General features: G+C 41.8%; 1 protein-coding gene across 6 annotated transcripts in view; it reads left to right on the forward strand.

The window, feature by feature from the left end:
- The window catches only part of CCNY (cyclin Y), a 201451-nt gene extending 182035 nt beyond the window's left edge, over nucleotides 1-19416 (forward strand). For all 6 annotated transcript variants that reach the window (XM_016197145.2, XM_016197146.2, XM_087823960.1 and 3 more), the window contains 3 exons: nucleotides 2078-2244; nucleotides 11193-11355; nucleotides 16066-19416. In XM_016197145.2, coding sequence (XP_016052631.1) covers nucleotides 2078-2244; nucleotides 11193-11355; nucleotides 16066-16182 — 447 coding nt within the window. In that variant the 3' untranslated portion in view covers nucleotides 16183-19416. The remainder of the gene's footprint in view (nucleotides 1-2077; nucleotides 2245-11192; nucleotides 11356-16065) is intronic.
- Nucleotides 19417-21974: the final 2558 nt, after the last annotated feature.

Genomic DNA, 21974 nt, shown 5'->3' on the forward strand with positions numbered 1-21974 from the left:
AAACTATTACAAGACTTAAGAGCAGAACATAACAGACTTTATTCCTCTCCTTTGCTGCCCCTTTACCCTCTCTCCAGATGTTAAAACAAGAGGGGCCCTGGCTTAGGCCTGGCCCCTTCTCCCCCCACCCCAGTCATTGGATCCATGCTTACGACGTAATTCTGTTTGTGTGTCACAGACTCAAATTTGTCTCAGTGCTGTTCCCTTTGTGCTCCAGACCTGCATGTATGCTTCCTGTGGGGCATCCTCTGGGATGTCTCAGATAGAAACGTCCATAGTCAGCCTCGTAATCATTTTTCACCACCTTTTCCTCCTGGAGTTCCCTGTCTCAGAAGGTGTCACCCATCCAACTCATGACCTAGAAGTCTGGGGTCTCTCACAGCAGCCCACCTTCTGTGGCTGTTGGGGTCATAGGAATCTCTGGAATGTGACTGCCGATCTCCATTGTCAAACACTGGTCCTCTGTTAGGACTGTTTCATAATCTCCTGATGCTTCTTCCCATCAACTATGCTTCCTTCCAGCCCCTTCTCCCCTTTGCAGCTGTAGTGGTCAGTGCCTCCTCCACACTTTATCTCCAGTGATGAGCACAGAGCCTGGTACGTAGTGAGTACTCTGTATTTAGACAGTGAATAAAGTCCTCTTGTTCAGCCATACCTGTCATTTATCTGTTCATCCTGTAGTCTTTTTTGTTGTATAAGTATTAGTCAGCTCTGGCATTATCATGTTCTTCTACTCCTGCATTCGTCATTGAACAAACTTCTCAAAATCAATCTGTTAATTACCTTCTTTCTCAAGAGCTTCCTAAAGTGCAGCTTCCTCCTCAGAGCCCTAATGATGTAACAGGTGTGGATTCTTTCCCTTTCTAACTTATCCTGTTCCATCTGTGAGCTTATTTAGCTGAATATAATGTATATTTTATTTATGTATTTAACATTTTGCGTTCTGCACATGCCTTTTTAGAAATTGCATACTTTATAGACATTATAAACTATGAATAATTTTAACACTATAGATTTCATCTGTTAGGAAGCTTTTAAAAAAGTGATTTAGTAATTCCAATTTGTAAGTGATAAACTAGAAAAAAGAACTCCATGTTTCAGAGAAGTGTAATAAACAGATTTTTACCAAGGGAAGCTTTAAAAGACATTCTTACTTGTTAACCAACTCAGGTGGTGGGCTTTGTGGGCTTTCTGATGTCCTCAAACTAAATTGTGCCAATTTATAAATCCTATTTTATTTGGTTTTATTGTCTATCTTCAGCTGAAATTACTTCGTTAAAAATGGGTTTATCGACCCATTTTAATGAAAACGTGGTTTATCAAACCATAGTGAGACACAACTTCACACTGAAATAAGCCAGACACAAAAGGAAAAATACTGGTTGATTCCACCTATATAAGGTACCTAGAGAAATCAAATTCATGGAGTCAAAGTAGAACGATGGTTAGCAGGGGCTGGGGTTGGGGAGTACTATGTTGTTTTATAGAGTTTCCGTTTGGGAAGATGAAGATGTTCTGGAGGTAGAGATGGATGTGATGATCTCACAGCAGTGTGACTATATTTAATGCCATAGAACCTTACACTTAAATATGGTTAAATGATAAATATTATACTATGTATATTTCACCACAGTAATACAAAAAGGTTTATCAACACACTGTGTAAATCTATGAAAACCTCAAAATAAAAAAGTTTAATTAAAACACCACAGATAGAAAAAAAATAGGTTTATTCTTTCATGTTCTTTGTTCTGCTTATTGGAACATTGGTTGTTTGTTGAATTTGTGTCAATATCATACTTGATAGAGTGAGAAATTAATCTAAGGCTCCTGGAGTTTGTTCCTGCCTTGGAGTCTTTTAAGATCCAGCTTCATCTATACAGTCCAAGTACAGAATGTGTGCATTATACATCAGACTATTTGAGCCCTTGACTTTTTAAAAATAGGTATGATCAGGTAATAAATGCCCGTTTAAAGGCTGGTGAAATGTAATTAAACAATTTTAGAATTTATATATGCTAATATGTGAGAGAAAACAAGACAGGTTGCTTAGCCCTGGCATTTTCTTATCTTCCAGGTATACCTTGAAAGACTTCTAACATATGCAGAGATAGATATCTGTCCAGCCAACTGGAAGCGAATTGTTCTTGGGGCCATCCTGCTGGCCTCCAAGGTATGGGATGACCAGGCTGTGTGGAATGTGGATTACTGCCAGATCCTGAAAGACATCACCGTGGAGGACATGTGAGTGGTGGTGGTGGTGGGGGGGGACAGGGAGCAGGGTATAGTCAGTGGAACAGTTTGGGAAGGAGATTATGTCCCTTTTGAATGCTCTTTATAGTTTGGAATGAATGAATTTGACTGAATGTCTGTTGGAAGCTGATATACAGTGAAGGCACGGTTGTGGAATATATACAAAAGCCTGTATTTCTCTTTATTGTGGATCATAAATAGGTACTGGCAAAACTTTGTTTTGTGAAACAGGTTTACTGAAACTATGTTATAGTCAAGCCTTCCTTTACCTTCATTAGAAAGGTATAGACCAGTGTCTTCTGCAGTTCTGTGGCAGTTTACATTCCAGCTGATCTCACTGCAGACTGATAACACGGAGTTAATGTCCTGCACCAGTCTTTTATGGGCAACAGCCTACCCAAAGAGCAGAAGAGCTAAAATATTGTTTCTTTTTAGTTTTAAAACTTTCACTGCTTTGCCCGGCTGGGCGTGGCTCAGCGGTTGAGTGTCGGCAACCTAGGATCTGGGCGATCAGGGTTCAGTTCCTGGTCAGGGCACATGCCCAGGTTGTGGGATCGATCGATGACTCTCTCATCATTGATGTTTCTATCTCTCTCCCTCTCCTTTCCTCTCTCTGAAATCAATAAAGATATATTGAAAAAAACACACAAAACAAAACAAAAAAACTTTCACTGCTTTGACATTCTTACAAATTCACTTGTTTAAAATGTGCATTCTCTCCCTGAGGCTTGTCATGTATCATTGTTAGGGTGGCATGTTTTCCCCAGCTGGGCTCAAGTGCCCATAGCTCAGTGGAAGTGCCATAAACCCTGGGGGAAAGGAAGGGTTGTCCACCCCATGGCTCTCAGGGCAGCCTTAGGATTTCTCAAACTGTTCAGTCCTCAGATTTAGGTGAGGACCATTAGCAGGAGACCTACAGGCCTATTCCCTGGGATGTCTGGAGTCTGGGTTCAGAGCCTCTTAGGAGGAAGAAGCTGTTTTGAAAATCAAGATGAACTACGTAGAGTTGCTTATGGTTTACAGGAACTTCTGACGCTATGCTAAAGTTTTTTCTCATATTATTTTTTTTACTTTCTTGAGGAAGCTTTAGGCTGGAGGAGTTTCCCAGTTGTGTCCCAATCTACATCTATGACCCTGGACCCAATAATCCTGAGGATGCAGGATCTTCTAAGTGCTTGTGGCTACTGCATTGTGGGAGTGTCACATCAATTTCTCACCAACCTGGGGCACCCATGCCTTTGTTACTGACTTCCTGAGCACCCCATTTTGTGGCTCCTGTGAAGCATACTTGTTTATGTTCTTGGGTCTTTTGCTGCAGAGCTAATTCCTGCTGCTGTTTCCTGGTCCTATAAAACTTCTTCCTTTGTCTGTAATTCTCTATTTTAAAAACTAAGAAAAGTATAGTTTTTGATAGTAATAAAAATAAAATTCTTGATTATATTTCAAAATGGAGACAGCTACAAAAATAATTGTCATTCAGACCATAAAGGAGGAGGACATTTGGGTGTAAGAAATGCTGACTTTACCTTTGGGGGGGGGGGCGTGATTCTCTCATTAACTCCCTGATACAGTGTGACACTGAATTACACACCCACAAGGATCACATCAAGGTTGTTTTCTCTCCTTTGTGTAAAGTAGATGATGTACAACCTGTGACTTGGTGTGGGTGGTGGTACTGAGGTTCTGTAAGAACAGGTAGAGGGCTTCCCCATCACAAGCAGTTGTATCTACTTAAATCAAAGAGGAAAATACCTTCTGAAGTCAGTGTAGGTCTCAAATCTTTAACAAGAGAGCTGAGAGAATATGTTCATATAACTAAGTACATGAATTGCCACTCAAGTGAGTCTTTAAATGCTTTTAGAATTATATGTTAAAATCACATAGTCACCTATCAGTAAAAATCTACCTTGAGTAGATTTTGAGCCTACCAATTTCTTCAGTTTGTTAAAAGCAGAAATTGGAAACCACCTAAGTTATTAGCCTGTTATTAGAGTTATTTGTTTTTTTAACACTAAGTATTAGAATAAGTCCCTTTACTTGCCTTCTCAGCGGTTCTTCTCCTTGGGACAATGAACTTGGTGAGGGTAGGTGACTGGTCTTCCTTTCCCTCCCAGAGTGGGAGAATAGTAACAGGGAAAGAGAACCTGTACACTTGGTATATCCTTGGACAAGTCTGTTTTAAGAGGTAAATCAGAGTTACTGATCTAGAAATCTGTTCCTTAAGTTCCCTAATGCTGTTGTGTTTTAAGACTTGCTTGGAGAAAGTCTTTGTGTGCTGTAAGGGAAAGCATATCCTAGCATGAAAACCAGTGTCCCTTTGAGCCCTGTAACAGATAACCAGTGTTCTGAACTGAATTGTGTTCCCTCAAAATTCATATGTGGAAGTTTTAACCCCTAGTGCCTCAGAATGTAATTGTATTTGGAGGTAAGGCCTTTAAAGAGGTAATTAAGTTAAAATGGGGTCATTAGGGTGGGCTTTAATCCATTATGACTGGAGTCAGACAACAGGGAAGAATGACAGCCATATGAGGACACAGGAAGAAGATGACCATATCCAAGCCAAGGAGAGAGGCCTCAGAAGAAACCAAATCTACTGGTACCTTGATCTTGGACTTTCAGCCTTCAGAATTGTGAGAAAATACATTTCTGTTGTTTAAGCCATCTAGTCTATGGCATTTTATTATGGCAACCCAGAGACTAATGTAGATTTTGGTACTGGGAAGTGGAGTGCTGCTGTAATAAATACCTAAAGGTGTGGAAGCAGCTTTGGAACAGGGTAATGGGAGAAGAGTTTTGAGGCTCATGTTGGAAAAACCCTATATTGCCTTAAAGAGATGATTAGTAGAAATACAGTGTTAAAGGCAATTCTGGTGAGGACCCAGCAAGAAAAGGGGAGTTGTAGAGAAGACTTCTGTAATCTTGGAGTTTACATAAACAAAATGCCACTGGAAACATGAATGTTAAAGGTGCTTGTGAAATGAGAGCTCAGACGGAGATGAGGAACATGCTATTGGACACTGGAGGATAGGTCATCCTTGTAAAGTGGCAAGGAAGGTGGCCAAATTGAGGTTCAGTGTTTTGTGGAAAGTGGAACACTTATTTTTTTAAATATTTTTCTTCAATTACACTTCTCATACAGTATTAGTTTCAGGTATGTAACATATTGATTAGACATTTGTATAATGTATGAAATGATTGCCCCAATAAGTCTAGTATCCATCTTGCACCTACATAGTTATTACAATATCATTGATTATATTCCCTATGCTGTATCTTACATCCCCATGACTATTTTCATTTTTGGCAATTTGTACTTCTTAACCCCTTCACCCTTTTCATCCAGCCCCTCAACCCCCCCTCCCATTTGGCAACCATCAGTTTATGTATCTATGAGTTTGTTTCTATTTTGATTGTTCATTTTTTTTTTTAGATTCCATACAGAAGTACAATCATATGATATTAGTCTTTCTCTGACTGATTTTACTTAGCATAAAAACCTCTAGGTCTATGCATGGTAGGTTTTTTTTTTTTATGGCCAAGTAATATTCCATTGTATATAGGTACTACATCTTCTTTATCCATTCATTTATCAATGGATACTTAGGTTGCTTCCATGTCTTGGCTATTGTAAGTAATGTTTTAGTGAACATATGGATGCATATATATTTTCAAATAAATGGTTTTGGTTTCTTCAGATAAATACCCAGAAGTGGCGTTGCTGTGTCTTTCTTTGTCTCTTGTTACAGCCTTTGTTTTAAAGTCTTTGTCTGATATACATATTGTTACTTCAGCTTTTTAAAAATTTCCGTTTGCATAAAATACCTTTTTTCTTCTCTTTACTTTTAGTCTGTGTGTCTTTCAATATGCAACGAGTCTGTTGTAGATAGCATATATATGGGTCTTGCTTTCTTATCTATTCAGCCACTCTATGTCTTTTTATATGAGCATTTAATCCATTAACATGGAAAAATTACTGATAAGTATGTAGTTACTGCGATTTTATTATTTATATTTTTTATCTTCTTAAAGAAGTCCCTTTAACATTTCTTATAATACTGGTTTGGTGGTGATGAACTCCTTTACTTTTCTTATCTATGAAGTTCTTTATCTGACCTTCAATTCTAAATGATAGCTTTGCTGGGTAGAGTAATCTTGGTTGTAGGTCCTTGCTTTTCATCAATTTGAATATTTCTTGCCAATCCCTTCTGGCCTGCAAAGTTTCTGTTGAGAAATCAGCTTACAGTCTAATGGGAGCTTCCTTGTAAGTAACTGTCTTTCTCTTGCTGCTTTTAAGATTCTCGCTTTGCCTTTAACCTTTGCCATTTTAATTATGATGGGTCCTAGTGTGGGCCTTTTTGAGTTCATCTTGATTAGGACTCTCTGTACTTACTGTACGCTGTAGCTTTTTCCTTCTCCAGGTTAGGGAAGTTTTCAGTCATTATTTCTTCAAATATGTTCTTAATCCCTTGCTCTCTCTCTTCATCTGGTAACCCTCTGATGCAGATGTTGTTATGCTTCATGTTGTCCCAGAGGTCCCTTAAAGTATCCTCATTTTAAAAAGTTCTTTTTTCATTTTGCTGCTCTCATTGAGTGTTTTCCACTGCCTTCTCTTCCAAATTTGTGATTCTGTCCTCTCCTTCCTCTAATTGGCAGTTGATTCCTTCTAGTGTATTCTCCAGATACAGTGTTCTTTATTTCTGTTTCTTTTTTATGGTTTCTGTGTTCTTTTTTATGCTTATTATCTCTTTGTTGAAGTTCTCACTGAGCTCATCTGTTTCTTTCCTAAGTTCCTTGAGCATCCTTATAACCATTGTTTTGAACTCTGTATCTGTTAGATTAATTACCTTCATTTAATTTAATTCTTTTTTGGGGGGTTTTCTCCTGTTCATTTGGGGCATTTTTTTTTCTCTTTCCATTTAGCTGCCTCTCTGTATTTGTTTCTGTGTATTAGGTAGATCTGCTGTATCTCCCAGTCTTGGTAGAGTGACCTTATGTATTAGATATCTTGTGGGGCTCAGTGGCACAGCTCCCTGATCACCTGAGCTAGGTGCTCCATGAATGTACCTTGTGTGGGTTATGTGCACCCTCCTGTTGTAGTTGAATCTTGATTGCTGATGGCCTGTTTGTGGGTGGGGTTGACTCTCAGGCTGGCTGACTATGAGGATTGACCCTGACCACAGTGTATGAGCTGTTGGGTAGGTGAAATGCTGACTGTGAGGATTGACCCTGACCACAGTGTATGAGCTGCTGGGTGGGTGAAGTGGAATTTGCCTCAGCAGGGTCTGGTGCCTGCAGAGATACCCCTTTGGATGTGCCACCTGTGGAACTAATTGGGTCCTGCTCTGATGTGGTATGAAGCCTACCACAGGGTGTGTTGTTTCTGGGGCCTTTTGGGAGGGACTCCAGTGCAGGTCAATGTCAGAAGGTACCTGTGTGCATCATCCCTGGGCTACCTTTTTGGAGCTACAAAGCGATCTACATTTTGTGGCTGCCTCTGCTAGGCTGGGGTGCTTGTGGGAGGGACCAAGCTGCATTCCAAAGCTTGCTTCTGCCAGCACTGAGTTTGGGGACAGGTCGGCAAAAGGCCCGAAGCACCCTGAGATTTGCCTCCATCTTTTAGCTCCCCACTAGTCTCAGTTACTGAAAGAGCTTCTGGTGGTACAAGTTGCATGAGATAGGATCTTAGAGAGTCACCAGGTAGAGGCAAGTGGTGTTCTGGTGAACAGGTTGATAAAGATTCAAACTCAGTGACAGTACTGGGTCTCAGGCCACCCAGCAAAAGTCCAGTGTATACCAAGGCCAGCTGACACCCACCTAGGGCCTTGGGAACCTTTGTGGTGGGGTGGAGTCTCAGGGAGTCATCAGGGTGAGGCCATCAGAGTTCATCAGGCTCATATGGATACAGATTTGGACATGTGGAGGGAGGGCTCTGCATAGGAATGATGGCACTGATTGAGGCATATGGGAAACATGGCCCTTGCGAGGTGTGAGCTCAGCAAGGTGGGACCTCCTCAGATCCCTCCAAGAAAGTCTGCACCACAAGCCTAGGCTGGCCGCAGCCAGCTGACTCCTCTGCAGGGCTCAAGCTCGGCAGGGCGGGATCACAGGCATTTGGGAGGGTGAAGCTATTGCATTCCTCCAGGCTGATGCCATATGGAGGGGAGTGCTTGACCCAGGAAATACGGCATCTGTGGATGATGTGGGAGAGGGACTCAGCACAGGGATGTTGGTGGCTGTCCCTTCAGCCCTCTCCTCGAAGCCACATAACTCAATCTCTCCCTGATGAGTCCCATTCACTCTGAGCCACTGCCCTCCCTCTGCTGCGGCCCAGGGTGAGTGGCTGTGAATGAGATTTTATGCACCTGTCGTTTAAGAGGGCTCCTGGGTTTCTAGCAGACTCCTGTCTCTCCCTGATGGACAGAATCCCCCCAGATTTTCACAGCCAGATGTTATGTTAACTCCTTTTCCCCAGTCCTGGTTGGTGCTCAGTGGTGGGGAGCCCAGCATGGGGTTGAGACCCTTCACTCCTCAGGGGGCACCTTTGAAGCTGAGATATCCCTCCCAGTTTTCAACCACCACATATGGGTGTGGGGCTAGCCCTTTTCACATCTCCGTACTTCCTACCAGTTTAGATGTGGCTTCTTCTGTAAATCCTTGATTGTAAGACTTCTGTTCAGCTAGTCTTTAGTAGGCTATTCAGCTTGATCGTTCTATATTTTAGTTGTAAATCCGGTTTAGTCCTTGGAGGAGTGAGTGTAACTTCTACCTCCTCTGCCTCCATCTTGAGTCCATTGACATTCTTGTTCCATTAAAATTTTACCTGGTTCCAGTATTTCACAGATTAAATCTCATTTAAATAAGGAATGAATAAATGTCAGTTAAAGTAAAAATCATCCTGGCCGGCGTGGCTCAGTTGGTTGAGTGTCGTCCCATGCACAGGTTGTATTTTCATTCTCCGGTCTGTCTGTCTGTCTCTCTCCCTCTCTTCTCCCCCCTCTCTTTAAAAAAATAAAATTAAAAAAAAAAAGTAAAAGTCATCCCAAATGCAACAAAGTAATTAAATTTTATAAAAGTATAAAATTTAGCACAATATATACATTCTGAGCTTGTTAACTTTTTCACTAGGCTGTACAGAAACAGCATTCAAGTTATGCTATTTTCCAATTAAAAGACCTGAGCGTGACTCTTGGTCTTTCCATCTGAAACAGCCCTTTGATAGTAACTTGCTGAAGTTTCTTAATTCCAATTTGCTGAGTTGCTTGTTTCTCTAAAGCCATCCACCCTTGCTCACATCCCAGCCTTTTTGCTCATCTCCTCAGCATTCCTATTCCCTACTGTCACAGTAGCATGAGACTGGGGCACAGTCCTCCTTAGTCTCCGATGGCTTAGTGGGGTAGCTCACAAGCAACAGACTGGGACTCAGGGACACCATAGGAACAGGATGTTGCCACATTAGTTTGAGGTTTGAAAAATTCAGTGACCTTCATACAAGGGCCAGAACTGGGGACTCAGTGTTCAGGAGAGTTGCAGAGGCTGGGAACAGGGCTTGTCAGCCTTCAGCTCCACTTACAGGAGGTGATGACAACATTTTCTGTGCTCCTGCGGGTTTGGGAGTGGTTTGAGTGGCCCTCCCACTACTGGAAATAATCCCAACCCTTGTTCTTTTCACCAGAGCTCCATGCTTGCTAAACTCAGTTCAACTCTTTCTTCTCTGATCCCTATGAAACCTTCCCTGATCCCCATCCAGGCTGAGCTTGGTTACTGCATTCACTAACAGTAATCACTGAGCACCAGCTCTATGTCAGGTACTATGCTAGGGGCCGGGCATATGAAATCAGATGTCATGGTTTCTAGCTCTGAGGAGACAAGTAGGGGAAACTGACTTAAGGCAACAGTTACAGTGGAGTGTGTGGAAGGACAGAAATACAGCACTGTGTAGTGTGCTGTGGGGGCACAGGGTGCTTCTGTGGGGGAGAGAGAAGAATGGTACTGAAACTGAGTGCCCCACGCAGGATCAGTGCTCAAGAATAGATCACTGAGGACTTTTCATCCCCTAGATAGTAACTGTCAAGAAATAGACCTTATTTAAAAGATAACTTACATGAAGACATTCTCAAAGCAGAGTTTTAAAATTTATTTTGGCTACCCATCATTAGTTTTCATCAAAATTTAAATGGGTTGGCCATATGCATCTTAACACATGTGTTTACTCCTTGGCTGACCACTCTCTGTGGTTGAATGGTTTTCACAGTGTGGTCAGCATCTAGTTAGAAATTGTTAGAAGTGCACATTCTCAGGCTTACCCCAGACCTGCTGAATCAGAGACTGGGGGTGGGCCCAGTCATCTATAGCCCTCCAGGTGATTGAGTGCATGCTCAGATTTGGGAACTATGGCTTTCATTCTTCCAAGTTGGTTAATTCTCTTTGGAGAGTCTGGGACTGCGATTGACTTTCCCCCCCTCCTTTGCCTAAGGAACCTCTGCAGCAGCTTTTCCACTCTCTTCTCAAAGGAGATGGGGAAAGGGCACTGAGGGAAGTCATCCTTTATGTATAGCAGAGACCTTTCCTCTGGGCTGTGGTCTCAGGCCCTGAGTGGCCTCCACTTGACAGCTCTTCACCACTTCATCTGAGCTGATGGTTCATGCTGAGATGTGCAGCCAGAGCCTGGTATGTGTGTGTTAGTTTCAGTGAAACAAATTACCATGAAGTGATCATCCCAGTTAATCAGGCCTCATCCTTGTTGGCACCCGCTCAAGTGCATTCGGCTCTTAATACCAATTTGGTGGTTAAACTGCAACTCTGGTGTCCAACCAGGCAATTAATTAGATGGCTTCTCTTCCTGGGGATGCACTTTTCTGGAGTCTGGTGTCAGCAGCTGGCCTTGGCAGGCCGCACAGCCTATGATGGCAGCTAAATGTCTGCTATTTTTGTCTTTACAGGAATGAACTAGAGCGGCAGTTTCTTGAATTGCTCCAGTTCAACATCAATGTTCCTTCCAGTGTTTATGCCAAGTATTATTTTGATCTTCGTTCTCTGGCAGAAGCAAATAACCTGAGCTTTCCTTTGGAGCCCCTGAGCAGGGAGAGGGCTCATAAGCTTGAGGTAACATGTTTTAACATACTGACTTTTGGTGCACTATAGCTGAATCGTCATCTGGGTGCCATGGAAGGGTGAAGGGTGTGATTACAATGGTGATTTCTCCCACCGTGTTGTTATAAAATAAGGGTAAGGTACCCTGGATTTAGAGCTCAACAATTAATTTAGTTGCTTATAATTCGTACAAGTTATATTTTCAGTAACCTTCTTAATATCAGTTTTTATTTAATGTGCATTGATTCTATTTTTTAAATCAAAGATTTTTTTTTAACTTTTCAGTTTTTAAAAAATAAGACCACAAAAAAGATTTCCCAGCATGGACTTTTATAAGAAAAAGATACTAGCCCAGACGGGCATGGCTCAGCAGTTGAGCATCGACCTAGGATCCAGGAGATCACAGTTTGATTCTCAGTCAGGGCACATGCCTGGGTGCAGGCTCGATCCCCAGTCAGGGGCATGCAGGAGGCAGCCGATCAGTCATGACTCTCTCATCACTGATGTTTCTATCTCTCTCCCTCCCTTCCTCTCCCTGAAATCAATAAAGATATATTTATTTAAAAAAAAAAAAAAAAAGGGAAAAAGATACTAGAAGGCCCTAATTGTTAGGAATCCAAAAAGGATTGATTCTGCTTTTTAGTTTTTCAAATTATTTTCCCCATAGCCCTGTTAGAGCTCGGGCCAGCCTCTTTGGCCTTGGTCTGGGTTTAAGGCCTACATTGTTAAGTTGTATGTCTTTTGTGCCTCATACTTGTATGGAGCTCAGCTCCATATTTGCACCTGCATTAAAAGTGGTGGGATAATAAAATGCTCACTGGTAAGACCTCCTCCTCTAAAGCAGGTGTATAGAGACCCTCAGTACTTTCATCTCCAGGCACCATATTGGTCTCGCTCCATAGAGTCTTTGACCAAAGCAGTAGATGGTACAGTCATGTCCCAAGATTTGTGAGTCCCAAGAGGTTCATGCTGCCTGCCCCATTTTCCATCCCAAGTGAAACTTCCTCCCCTGGCCAGTACTGGGTCAAGATGGCCAGAGTGGTGGTCTAACAGGGTTAACAGCTGCGAACAAAACAAGGTCTAGAGGTGGGAGGAAAAGGGTTTGCAGTAAGCTATGTATTTCAAGCTTAAGAAAGCAAAAATTTTAGCCCAGTCGGGTGTGACTCAGTGGCTGAGCTCTGACCCAAGGACCAAGCAGTTATAGTTGGTTTCCCTATCAGGGCACATGCCCAGGTTGTGGGCTTGATCCCCGGTAGGGGCATGCAGGAGGCAGCCGATGGATGATTTTTATTTCTCATCAGTGTTTCTGTCTCTCTAATCCCTCTCCCTTCCTCTCTCTAAAAATCAATAAAACCATGTTTAAAAAAGAAAATATTTTAAATAAAAATTTAAAAAGTAAATAATGCTTATTCCAAAAAGGAAACTTAGTAAAACTAAGTTTGGAAAAGATTCAGTGGATAGCACTGGGTTTAAAATAAAAATCCAGGGAGGTTTTCAGAACTTGGCCAGTTTTCTGTCATTATGTACCAGCCATTGGAGTGAAACCACTCATTAAGTCTCCCATTTCTCTTGTATTCAAGAGCAAAAAATGGGAAACCCTTCCTCTGAAGGACTTACTCCAAGGCACATATTGTCAAACCTTCACAAGCACACAGATGAAATAGAATTCTATATCGGGGTGAGCATGAACCCTGATTTAGTCTGTGCAGCAGTCCTCGTACCCCTCGAGTGCTGAGTTGGGCTCAGTCACTCCTGCAGTGCTGAGGTGAGGAATGGGACTTGGAGCTCCTGGGAGCCACTCAGCCCTGAGGGAAAGCAGATCTGTGGTTCTCTGAGTAAGGATACTTAGTGGTTCAGGTCAGGTAAACGGGGAGCACACTGGGGGAATTGTGTCTACTTTTCACTCCATAATTTTATCTGAGAGGAAAGAGGAGAGAGCTCACCCACTTCTGGTGCAGCCATGCCAAGTGCCCCAGGGGCAGGAGGAAGGCCAGTAGTCTGACAAAATGTTCCCTCTCTCTCCCCCTGAGACGCAGACCTTCCTCTTTCATAGGGCTGGACAGAAGCACTCTCTGGGAAACCAGATGGCACCCCTTTGAAATAGATTCTTAGGAATGGGGTTTCATTGTTTTCAAGAACCCAGCGTTCTGTTAGTCTATTTGGTTAGCAAACTTGAACCCCATGATGGAGAGCAAAGACTGAGACCTCATAGGAGATGCCATAATCTGAAGTTTTGTGCCTGTTCAGATGTCCCATTGGCTGGCTGTTTTGATACACTGATTGCATGATTAGAGTGTAGAACAAGAGTGTATCAAGAACCAGGGCGAATGCAAAGTGGGGTTTTCATTAGCAGGGTCCTTTCTCTGCTAATTAGCACGTGAAAGTGTGATTAAAGCTAACATCAGTTTGCATAATAAAATCTAGAATAAAGTAGTACATTGCTAATTTGTTTTGATATTGCATCCAGACTCATACTATTTGTAAGCTGAGAAACAACAAATAAAACAATAAATGAAAATAATTTGCTTTAAAAATTTATTGTTCTGCCCAGCCGGCATGGCTCAGTGGTTGAGCATCAACCTGTAATCCCTGATCAGTGACTCTCTCTCATCATTGATGCTTCTATCTCTCTCTCTCCCTCTTCCTTCCCCTCTCTGAAATCAATAAAAAAATTTTTTTAATTGATCTTTCTAATGCTCTTAAGGAATCTGATTTTCTCGTCTTTAAATATGTCACATATATTACATGTGTGAAACATATTTCAAATGAAGAATTCTCAATATTACAGCCCGCCTGCTACCCTAATTCATCTCTCATTTGGAGGAATAAATTCTTGACTCCTGTCTCTCTCCAGTCCATCCTCTGTGCTGCCAGTGGAGTTGCTTTTCTAAAATACAGTTGTAGGTTTTGGAACTTTAATTCTTAACATTGCTGGCAGTTTTGCATTGCCACAAAATAATGCCTGAGCCAGCCAGTGAGTAGCCATGACAGCCTGGCCCTGCCAGCTCTGCTCTCCATCCCCTACTGCCTGCTGGTCCCCAAGCCGTGCCCTCAGCCACCTCTCACCACGCTAGTACACTGCCCTGCTGAAAATGCCAGATTCCTCTTGATAATTTCCTCTCCCCCTCCAAGCACAGCCCTTGAAGCCTATTTCTGATGCCTGTCCTCAGTCATGAGTGTCCCTTCAGGGACTCCTCAGAAGAGAATCAGTTGCTTAGTCCCCTCTCTTTTTAGTACTTTGACTACACCCTTGTTATGTTCATGCCTCTGTTATGTGCATAACTTGACTGGAACTTAAACATCCATTTGACGCTTACCTACTCAGGGCCCTCTGATATCAGGTGCTAGTTTCAGCTCTGCCCTGGGAATGGTCATGAACAAAGCTCATAGAGCCTGCTGTTACAGAGTTTGCGTTATGCTTGGAAGAGAGAGACAGTAAACAATAAACATAATAAATTAAAAAATTTTAACTAAATATTTCCTAGTATGTTAGAAGGTAAATAATAGAGTAGAGTAGAGTAGGGATGCTGTAGTCGTAGCCTCATTGAATAGGTGATGTTTGTACAAAGACTTGACCTTGCAGACACCTTGAGGCTGAGGGAGGAGCTGCTGCAGAGCCTATGGTGGAAGCCAGTGGGGAGGACAGGGAGCAGGGTAGGCAAAGTCACTAGAAAGCATTGGGGAAGATATCAGGGAGTGAAGCGGAAGCAGGGAGACCAACTTTTTAAGGATTATTCTGCAATCCCAGCAAGAGCCAGTGGGATGTGATCAGGGCACATGATGACAAGTGGGTGGCTGCTTTTGTGCTTTTTACCGTGACTGTGACTTCCTGGCAGATGAACACCGTACTGTGTCTGTCCCCCTAGCCCTGGCACAATCCCCTGGCTTTCTCTGGAATTGTGTAGAAGTTAAAAGACCTCATCTTTGCTTAGTAATGTTACCCCCACCTCTGGATCATCATACAGATGGCAGGTGAATGTGCCTGGGACAAGCCCCCTGGGGTGGTATGAGCCCTTGGGAGAGCTATGGCTGGACTCCAAACCCAGTGCAGGCCTGGCCCTGCTTTTAGCTGCAACCCTCTGCCTAGAGTCTCATTGCCCTCATCAACAAAGTGAAGAAAATGTGATTATCTCTGCATCCCATGTTTCTGTGCCCCCTCTGGTTCCCTTCTGCAGCAATGGTCTAGAGAAGACTCACTCACCTTCTTCTCTGACTCGGTCTCTGATTAATGATCGTGGCCAAGTACTGTGCTCCTACCTGCACACATCCAGCGTGGAGCTCCAGTGCTTCACAACCACCCTGTGAGGAGGGTGCTGTTATCGCCCCATTTGCAGACAGGGATGCTAAGATTTAACTGGGGACACATACCCAGGTCACACACCCCTAAGTGGAGAGCCAGCATTGAACCTGGGGCTGGCTGACCCCAGGCTACACTAGCTGATAGTTGTTTCACATTTTGAGATTGCTTTCTCAGTTAGACTGTAAGCACTTTGGAAACAGGGACCGTGTCTACACTTCTTTTGTATTCCGCCCTGTGACACAGGTCTGGGCAGTGGGATGTGAACCATGTGGGGCAGGGCCTCTTCCTGGTTTTGTTCATGAGTGTCCTCCGTGCCTAGAAGGTTGCTACTCAAAGCAGTGCTTGGTGATTGATGAGTGAGTGGGTGGAGGGAGCTTCCAGGGTCCAGCCCTGACCTGAATTGTCTCTCTTCTGCCCCTCAGGCCATCTCTCGCCTCTGCGAGGACAAGTACAAGGACCTGAGGAGACCTGCAAGGAAGCGGTCAGCAAGTGCTGACAATCTGACTCTGCCTAGGTGGTCCCCGGCCATCATCTCCTAACTGCAGGTGTCCCCACTGGAGGCTGTACCATCCCTCAGTTTCTCCTTTAGTTTGAGAAAAGAAAGACTTGGGGTGGCTTTGGGTGTTTTTTTTTCCCCCCCTTTTTTTTTAAATTCATAGCTCCATCAGGCTGCCTTGATGACTGCCTTTGAGTTGTGTGGCCTACACACAGCAAGGCTTCGAGGGAAGCGAAATCAGTATTCTGGAAATCCTGTTTCACACCTTGCCCTGTCGTCATTAACAGCACATCCTTCGTGGAGGAAAAAGACTCAAATCCTGGAGGAGGAAGTAAAGGGAAAGGAAAGTTGTGTAGATACAGGAAAAATGACTAAATGACATGGCCATTTTTTAAGTCCCCCATCTGGTCAGTAGGTGAATATGACAGAAAACACAACAGTAGATAACACACTTAGATGTGCATTAAAGACAAGAGTGCCACCTTTGTCACCTCTGTCTGGATCATTCTGTTCTTTAAGACTTACTGCATTCCTTCTGGCTGTTTTTCTGGGATTTGGGGGATTTTTGTTTTTATTGTTTTGGTTTTGGCCTCACAGAGCAGAGAATATAGTTTGTACATGGCACAGACATCCAAATAAATAGTACTGATTGTTTATCTCTGCACTGTTCCTGCCAGCTGTCTCCTGAGCTTTCTTCCTCACAAGTGGGACGCACTTGTTACACTTCTCTACCACTTTATTTTATGCAGTTTTTCTTCAACAATGGCAAAATTAACTTGACTGTAGTGCTGAACCAAAAGTATCCCTTTCCTTCTTTATTCTTCATCGCCCCTACAAAAAAAGAATTCTAGGTAACATAGGTGCTTGTGCCTTCCAATTTTCACGCAGTTGTTTTTTTTAATCTGACCTGAAGTTGTAGTTATAAGTCAGTCACACCTCATGGGCCAAGGAAACAATGTGCAGTAGAGGCTGTCCTTGGTTGAGATGTTGAGGTTTTTTTCCAGAGTGCTAGGTGTTTGCCTGAAGTTATTGAGTAGGAGCCATTTCTTTTTACTCCCTGCCCAGTTCATTCCTCTACTTCCACATCCACTGTTGCAAGCAATATTCTTATCAATTTTTATATGTTTATTTTAAATCAAAGTTAGCCTATTTGTATAATTTTTTTAAATCTAAAATTAAAAAACAGGGTTGGGGGGTGGGTAGTCCAGTGGGAAGATTATTGACGGGCAAAATGTACTGTTTGCTGAGATATTTTTCACAGAGCAATTGAATAAAAAACCCAACAACTTACATTTTCATTGTGGGTGCTTAGAGAAGTTATACAAAATTCAAACTGTGAAGGTTTATGCTTCATTAATTATGATCGTACTTTTTTGTTTCTGACTATCTCTAATTTCCTTATGGGCTAGATAAGAATCTTTTATATCAAAAGGATTTAATGATTAAGTATCAGAGTAAATTTGATAGTAAGTCTAAGAATCTGAGTCAATGAAGCATCTAATGCTTTGTTTTGGGTTTTTGCATATTTTCTTGGGTCACAATGACAGAGGTTCTAACTTTTTTCCTTTTTCAAATCTCTATGAGCCAAATGGCAGCAGATACCCTACGTCTCACCTTCCTCCTATGTGAGCTTGGAAAACTTTGAAATCTTATATTATTAGTCTTGAATACCCTTTGGAAATGAATTCAGAAAGTTGAAATCCCAAGAACACCAAGCTGAATGTGCTAGTCAGGTTTCAATGAAATTTGTGTCATGTGTAAACATAACTGGGCCAGAAATATTGTCAAGTTCTTTCTGACCTAACTTTCAAAAGCAAGCAAGCAGAAAAGGAAAAGTTAATTATTTTTACATTGTAATTGTATTGATATACTCTGTATGGGTACCAGAATCAACATCACTCTTCAAGTAAGAGTTGGATTTAGAACTTTAGAGATCTAAAAATGTAGAAAATACCGTTTTACATTCCCTATTCTATAGAGCTTAAAAAGGGACATATTTTCTTAGGTGAATATGAATACCTCTCAAGCATAAATCAGTTCCTCTCATGTAAAGTATCTTATTTTACTGATCCATTTCAGGAAAGAGGTTCTGCTGCCTTTAAAGCAGAAATCTTATTTTTATCCCTTTTATTTGAATGAGTTTTGAAAATTGAATTATGTAAATATTTCAATGCATCTACTATTATTTTGTGGAGTTTATTAAACTACTTTAAAAATTGAATAGTCTATATATCATATGTACATATAGTCTGATAACTTAAAATTTAAGGTGAATCTTGTAAAACCTGGCTCAGTCTTTGTTTAGACTATTGAATATCGTTTTAGCCTTGTGCACTGGACTCTACCTCTGTATAGGAAAAGTTTCCATATCATTAGTAAGTGTTCTCTATTAATTGGTTATATTTCTTGCACTAAGGATTTTAAAAACTCTGCTGTAAGTGTAGATTTTGCTTTTGCAGTATGAATCACTTGACACATAGGTGCATACTTTAGGTTTGTTTTATTTTTCTACAAGATGATGAAGACAACATTTTGTTCTCTGGTTTGTTCCAAGTTTGCCAAAAAAACAAACAAACAAAAAAAACACACCAAAAAATAAAACCCACCAACAACAACAGTACAAGTACAGTACCTATTGATAAATCGTAGTGACTGTAATTTGTTTGCTAGGTGATTCAAAGCACTACAGTTAAAGCCGAATTACTCTTTAGGAATACATTGTCTTAATGTAGTTTTTGAATGCACAGTTTTCATCACTAATGAAAGATTTGGAAAACCACACAATTTGTTTAAGTTTAGATATGACTTAACAAAGTCACTGGGAGAATAAGTATATATCCCAATGAGTTTTTTTGGCTTGTTTTACCTTTTTATTTTTTTCTTTTTACTGGGAAAAAGAAAGAAGTCAGGGATTTAAAACCAAATTGGAGGGCAAACTGGGAGATCCTACCAAGATCAAGACGTGCTCTCATGCCTTACTGCATGAGGTCAGAGCCTGGGCTATTGTCTGCTCTGTCCTGGGCTGGATTCTCGAGCTCCTTCCTTGGGCATTGGCAGGGGCCTCTCCATCTTGGGGTTTCCCTTTGTTCTGGGATTTTTGATCCTCAGCTGAGCTGCAAAGCAGAGTTTGGGGAGTGATTTCAATCTTTTCTGACTGGTAACCTCTCACTTTGGGGCCATATTTTACAGCTTTGAATTTTTTAAACAATAAAGTTTCATTCCTGGTTCGTTGTAGGTATTTAATAAGTGTTAAATAAATAAATAGAACAAATAGTGACTGCCTTTCTGCTGCATTTTTCAAATATTGATATAAAATTTAATGGGTTTTATGGGTGCTGAGTAAACCAATTCTTTGCAACAGAAGTGGAAAAGTGTTCTTAGTCCTCTAAGTCTTGAGTGACTCAAAGAAGTACTAAGACCTCTTAGAAACCCCCAGCAATTGAGATGGTTGCAGAATAGAGACCTGTTAGAGCATGTCCCATTTGTATCAGTGGCTTATTTTATCTTTAATCACTTTATCCCCTTGATTTCACTGTAGTGTCTCAAGACATATGTTGGTGGATCTTAGAAATGTGGAGCATCTGAAAGGCCAACCAGAGAGCCCCCTACCCTAGTTGAAAGGGAGGAGGAAATGGAAAACATGGCCTTGAGCCGAAATGGGAAACGGATACTTAACTAATTTGGGGTTTATATTTTAAGTGATAAGGATTTCAAGCAAAGCCCTACACACATCTTCATTAATATCATGGTTTGCTGTTCCTGAACGCAGAGCTACTGCACCTGAAAACAAATCACCTCACAGGTGCCAGACAGGCCTCAGCACAGGTGAGGGGTGTGTAAGAATACTGGCAGCCACAGAATTGGTGATGGAGTTTGGACCTGAGCAGGTTAGCCAACTTCCAGTCTTTCCCGTTCAATTTTCTTACTAAGTTTGTATATGCGAAGCTGCTAAAGGTCTACTGTGTCACTTCACATTAGAAACTTTCTTTAAGAGTTCCGTGATCAGCCCCAAAATGATCTGCTTTTCATCTCTCAGTTGAAAGAGCTATTGGAGGCATCTGTGTGTCTGTATCGCTGCAAGTCTGAGCTGTGAGCACCCAGGTGAGGACTTGTCCTGGTAACTGTATTGTCCATTGTAAGTCTTTATAGAAGACATTCTGGAAGAACCTGCTACAGTGAGAAATGAGCTCAGACAAGGTGTCTGACTGAATAGTATTACAGCTTTCCTGTGTCCTTTAGTGACTTGATTCGGGTAAAGGGGTTTATTCCTTTGAGGAACTTTATATGAGTAAGTTTTCAAATACAAGCTAAAAGAGTGGCATTCCAAAGTGAATGTGGATTGGACAAAGATACTGTAACTAGGACTTAAGCATAACATAATGTTGGTAGTGATTTGTATGGTAATGAAACCTTGGGTTGTAGTTTCAGGCCAAAGTTAACTGTTGTGTGACTTTGGACAAATTACTTCACCTCTCTGGATCACTCAGTGAACTTGGCTGGCAGAGATATACTTGCTGGTTGTTTTCACCACCTCCCTTACTCTGTTCCTGAACACACTCTGTTCAGCCATGCTTACATCTCGATTGTTGTATGCTGTTGTGCATGGATGTTGGAAAGTTGTGAAAGACAAATATAAGCCTAATTGTGAGTTTCCCTGGGGGAAATCAGTTATCTCTTTCAGGGTCCTCTGCTAAAGAAGAGTGGCCATTGGTAAATAGAACTGTTCTTATGTGAAAGGCAGGAGTATCCAGGTTTCAGTTACTGCCTATCGAACCCCTGCGTCTGTCTTAATGCAACAAAACGTCCAGCTTATTCTCTAGTTGGGTTTTCCTGGACCTGGCTTGTGAATTCTTGTTCATATTGATGGATATGGAAAATCTCAAAAGAGAAGTTGGGTGTAGGAATTCACCCCAAATAGATCTGTTTGGAAAAGAGTGCTTCATCCTTATTGAACCTTCTTAGACTTGCAGGACAGAAGCTCTGGAATCCCAGCCTTGGAAGAGAAGGAATCTGCTCCTCTTGTGTGGCACTCCCCATCAGTCCAAGAGGATGGAAAACATGGCCATGTGCAAACTTTCCAAATCTGCCCCCTGCTTACTAGCTCTTGGGGTTTACTTAAGAGACTTGCATTTTGGGGGACCAAAGAATTGGCATCTACTCCAAAGAGAAAAGCAGCATTTGGGGGACAGCATATGGTGAAATGATGACTGCAGGGTCAGCACACCTGAGGACAAGGCCTTACCAGGACACTAGGACATTTGGCAAGTCTTGCAGCTTTGCTGGATTCGGAGTTGTTTCGTCTTTAACAAAGAAACATGTCACCCTCTAGATTATTCTGAGAGCATTTCTACTCCTAATGTTTATTCTATGAATAACTTAGTTCTGGGATTTCTAGGACCAGTCTTGAGACTTTGAGCAGATTTATTCACCCAAGCAATTTTTTTAAAAAGTACAGAATTTGGAAAAACCTGCGGTGCAGCGTTCCAGATTCCCAAGTGTTTATTAGCTCCCTTCAATAGTTGTCTTCAGTATCCCACACCAAGTGGTGGCCTCTTAACCGAGCAAAACTCAAAACAAAATTTTAATTGTAGAATATTATCTGGAAAACGTATTTGTTTTGTAATAAGTAGACTTTAATGAAGGCTTTAGTGTACATAATTACATCATTCAACAAATATTTATTGAGCATGGACTCTGCTATACACAGTGTTGAGGACATACAGGGGAGAGAAGACAGGAGAGGTCCTTGGTTTCCTGGGATATGCTGGTGGGACAGGTGCTCAATAAGTAAGCGTATAAGTAGTGTATGTAGATTGTGATCAGTGTTATGAAGGC

The sequence above is a fragment of the Miniopterus natalensis genome, chromosome 1 (genome assembly GCF_054644295.1).
Source record: "Miniopterus natalensis isolate mMinNat1 chromosome 1, mMinNat1.hap1, whole genome shotgun sequence".
NCBI lineage: Eukaryota > Metazoa > Chordata > Mammalia > Chiroptera > Miniopteridae > Miniopterus > Miniopterus natalensis.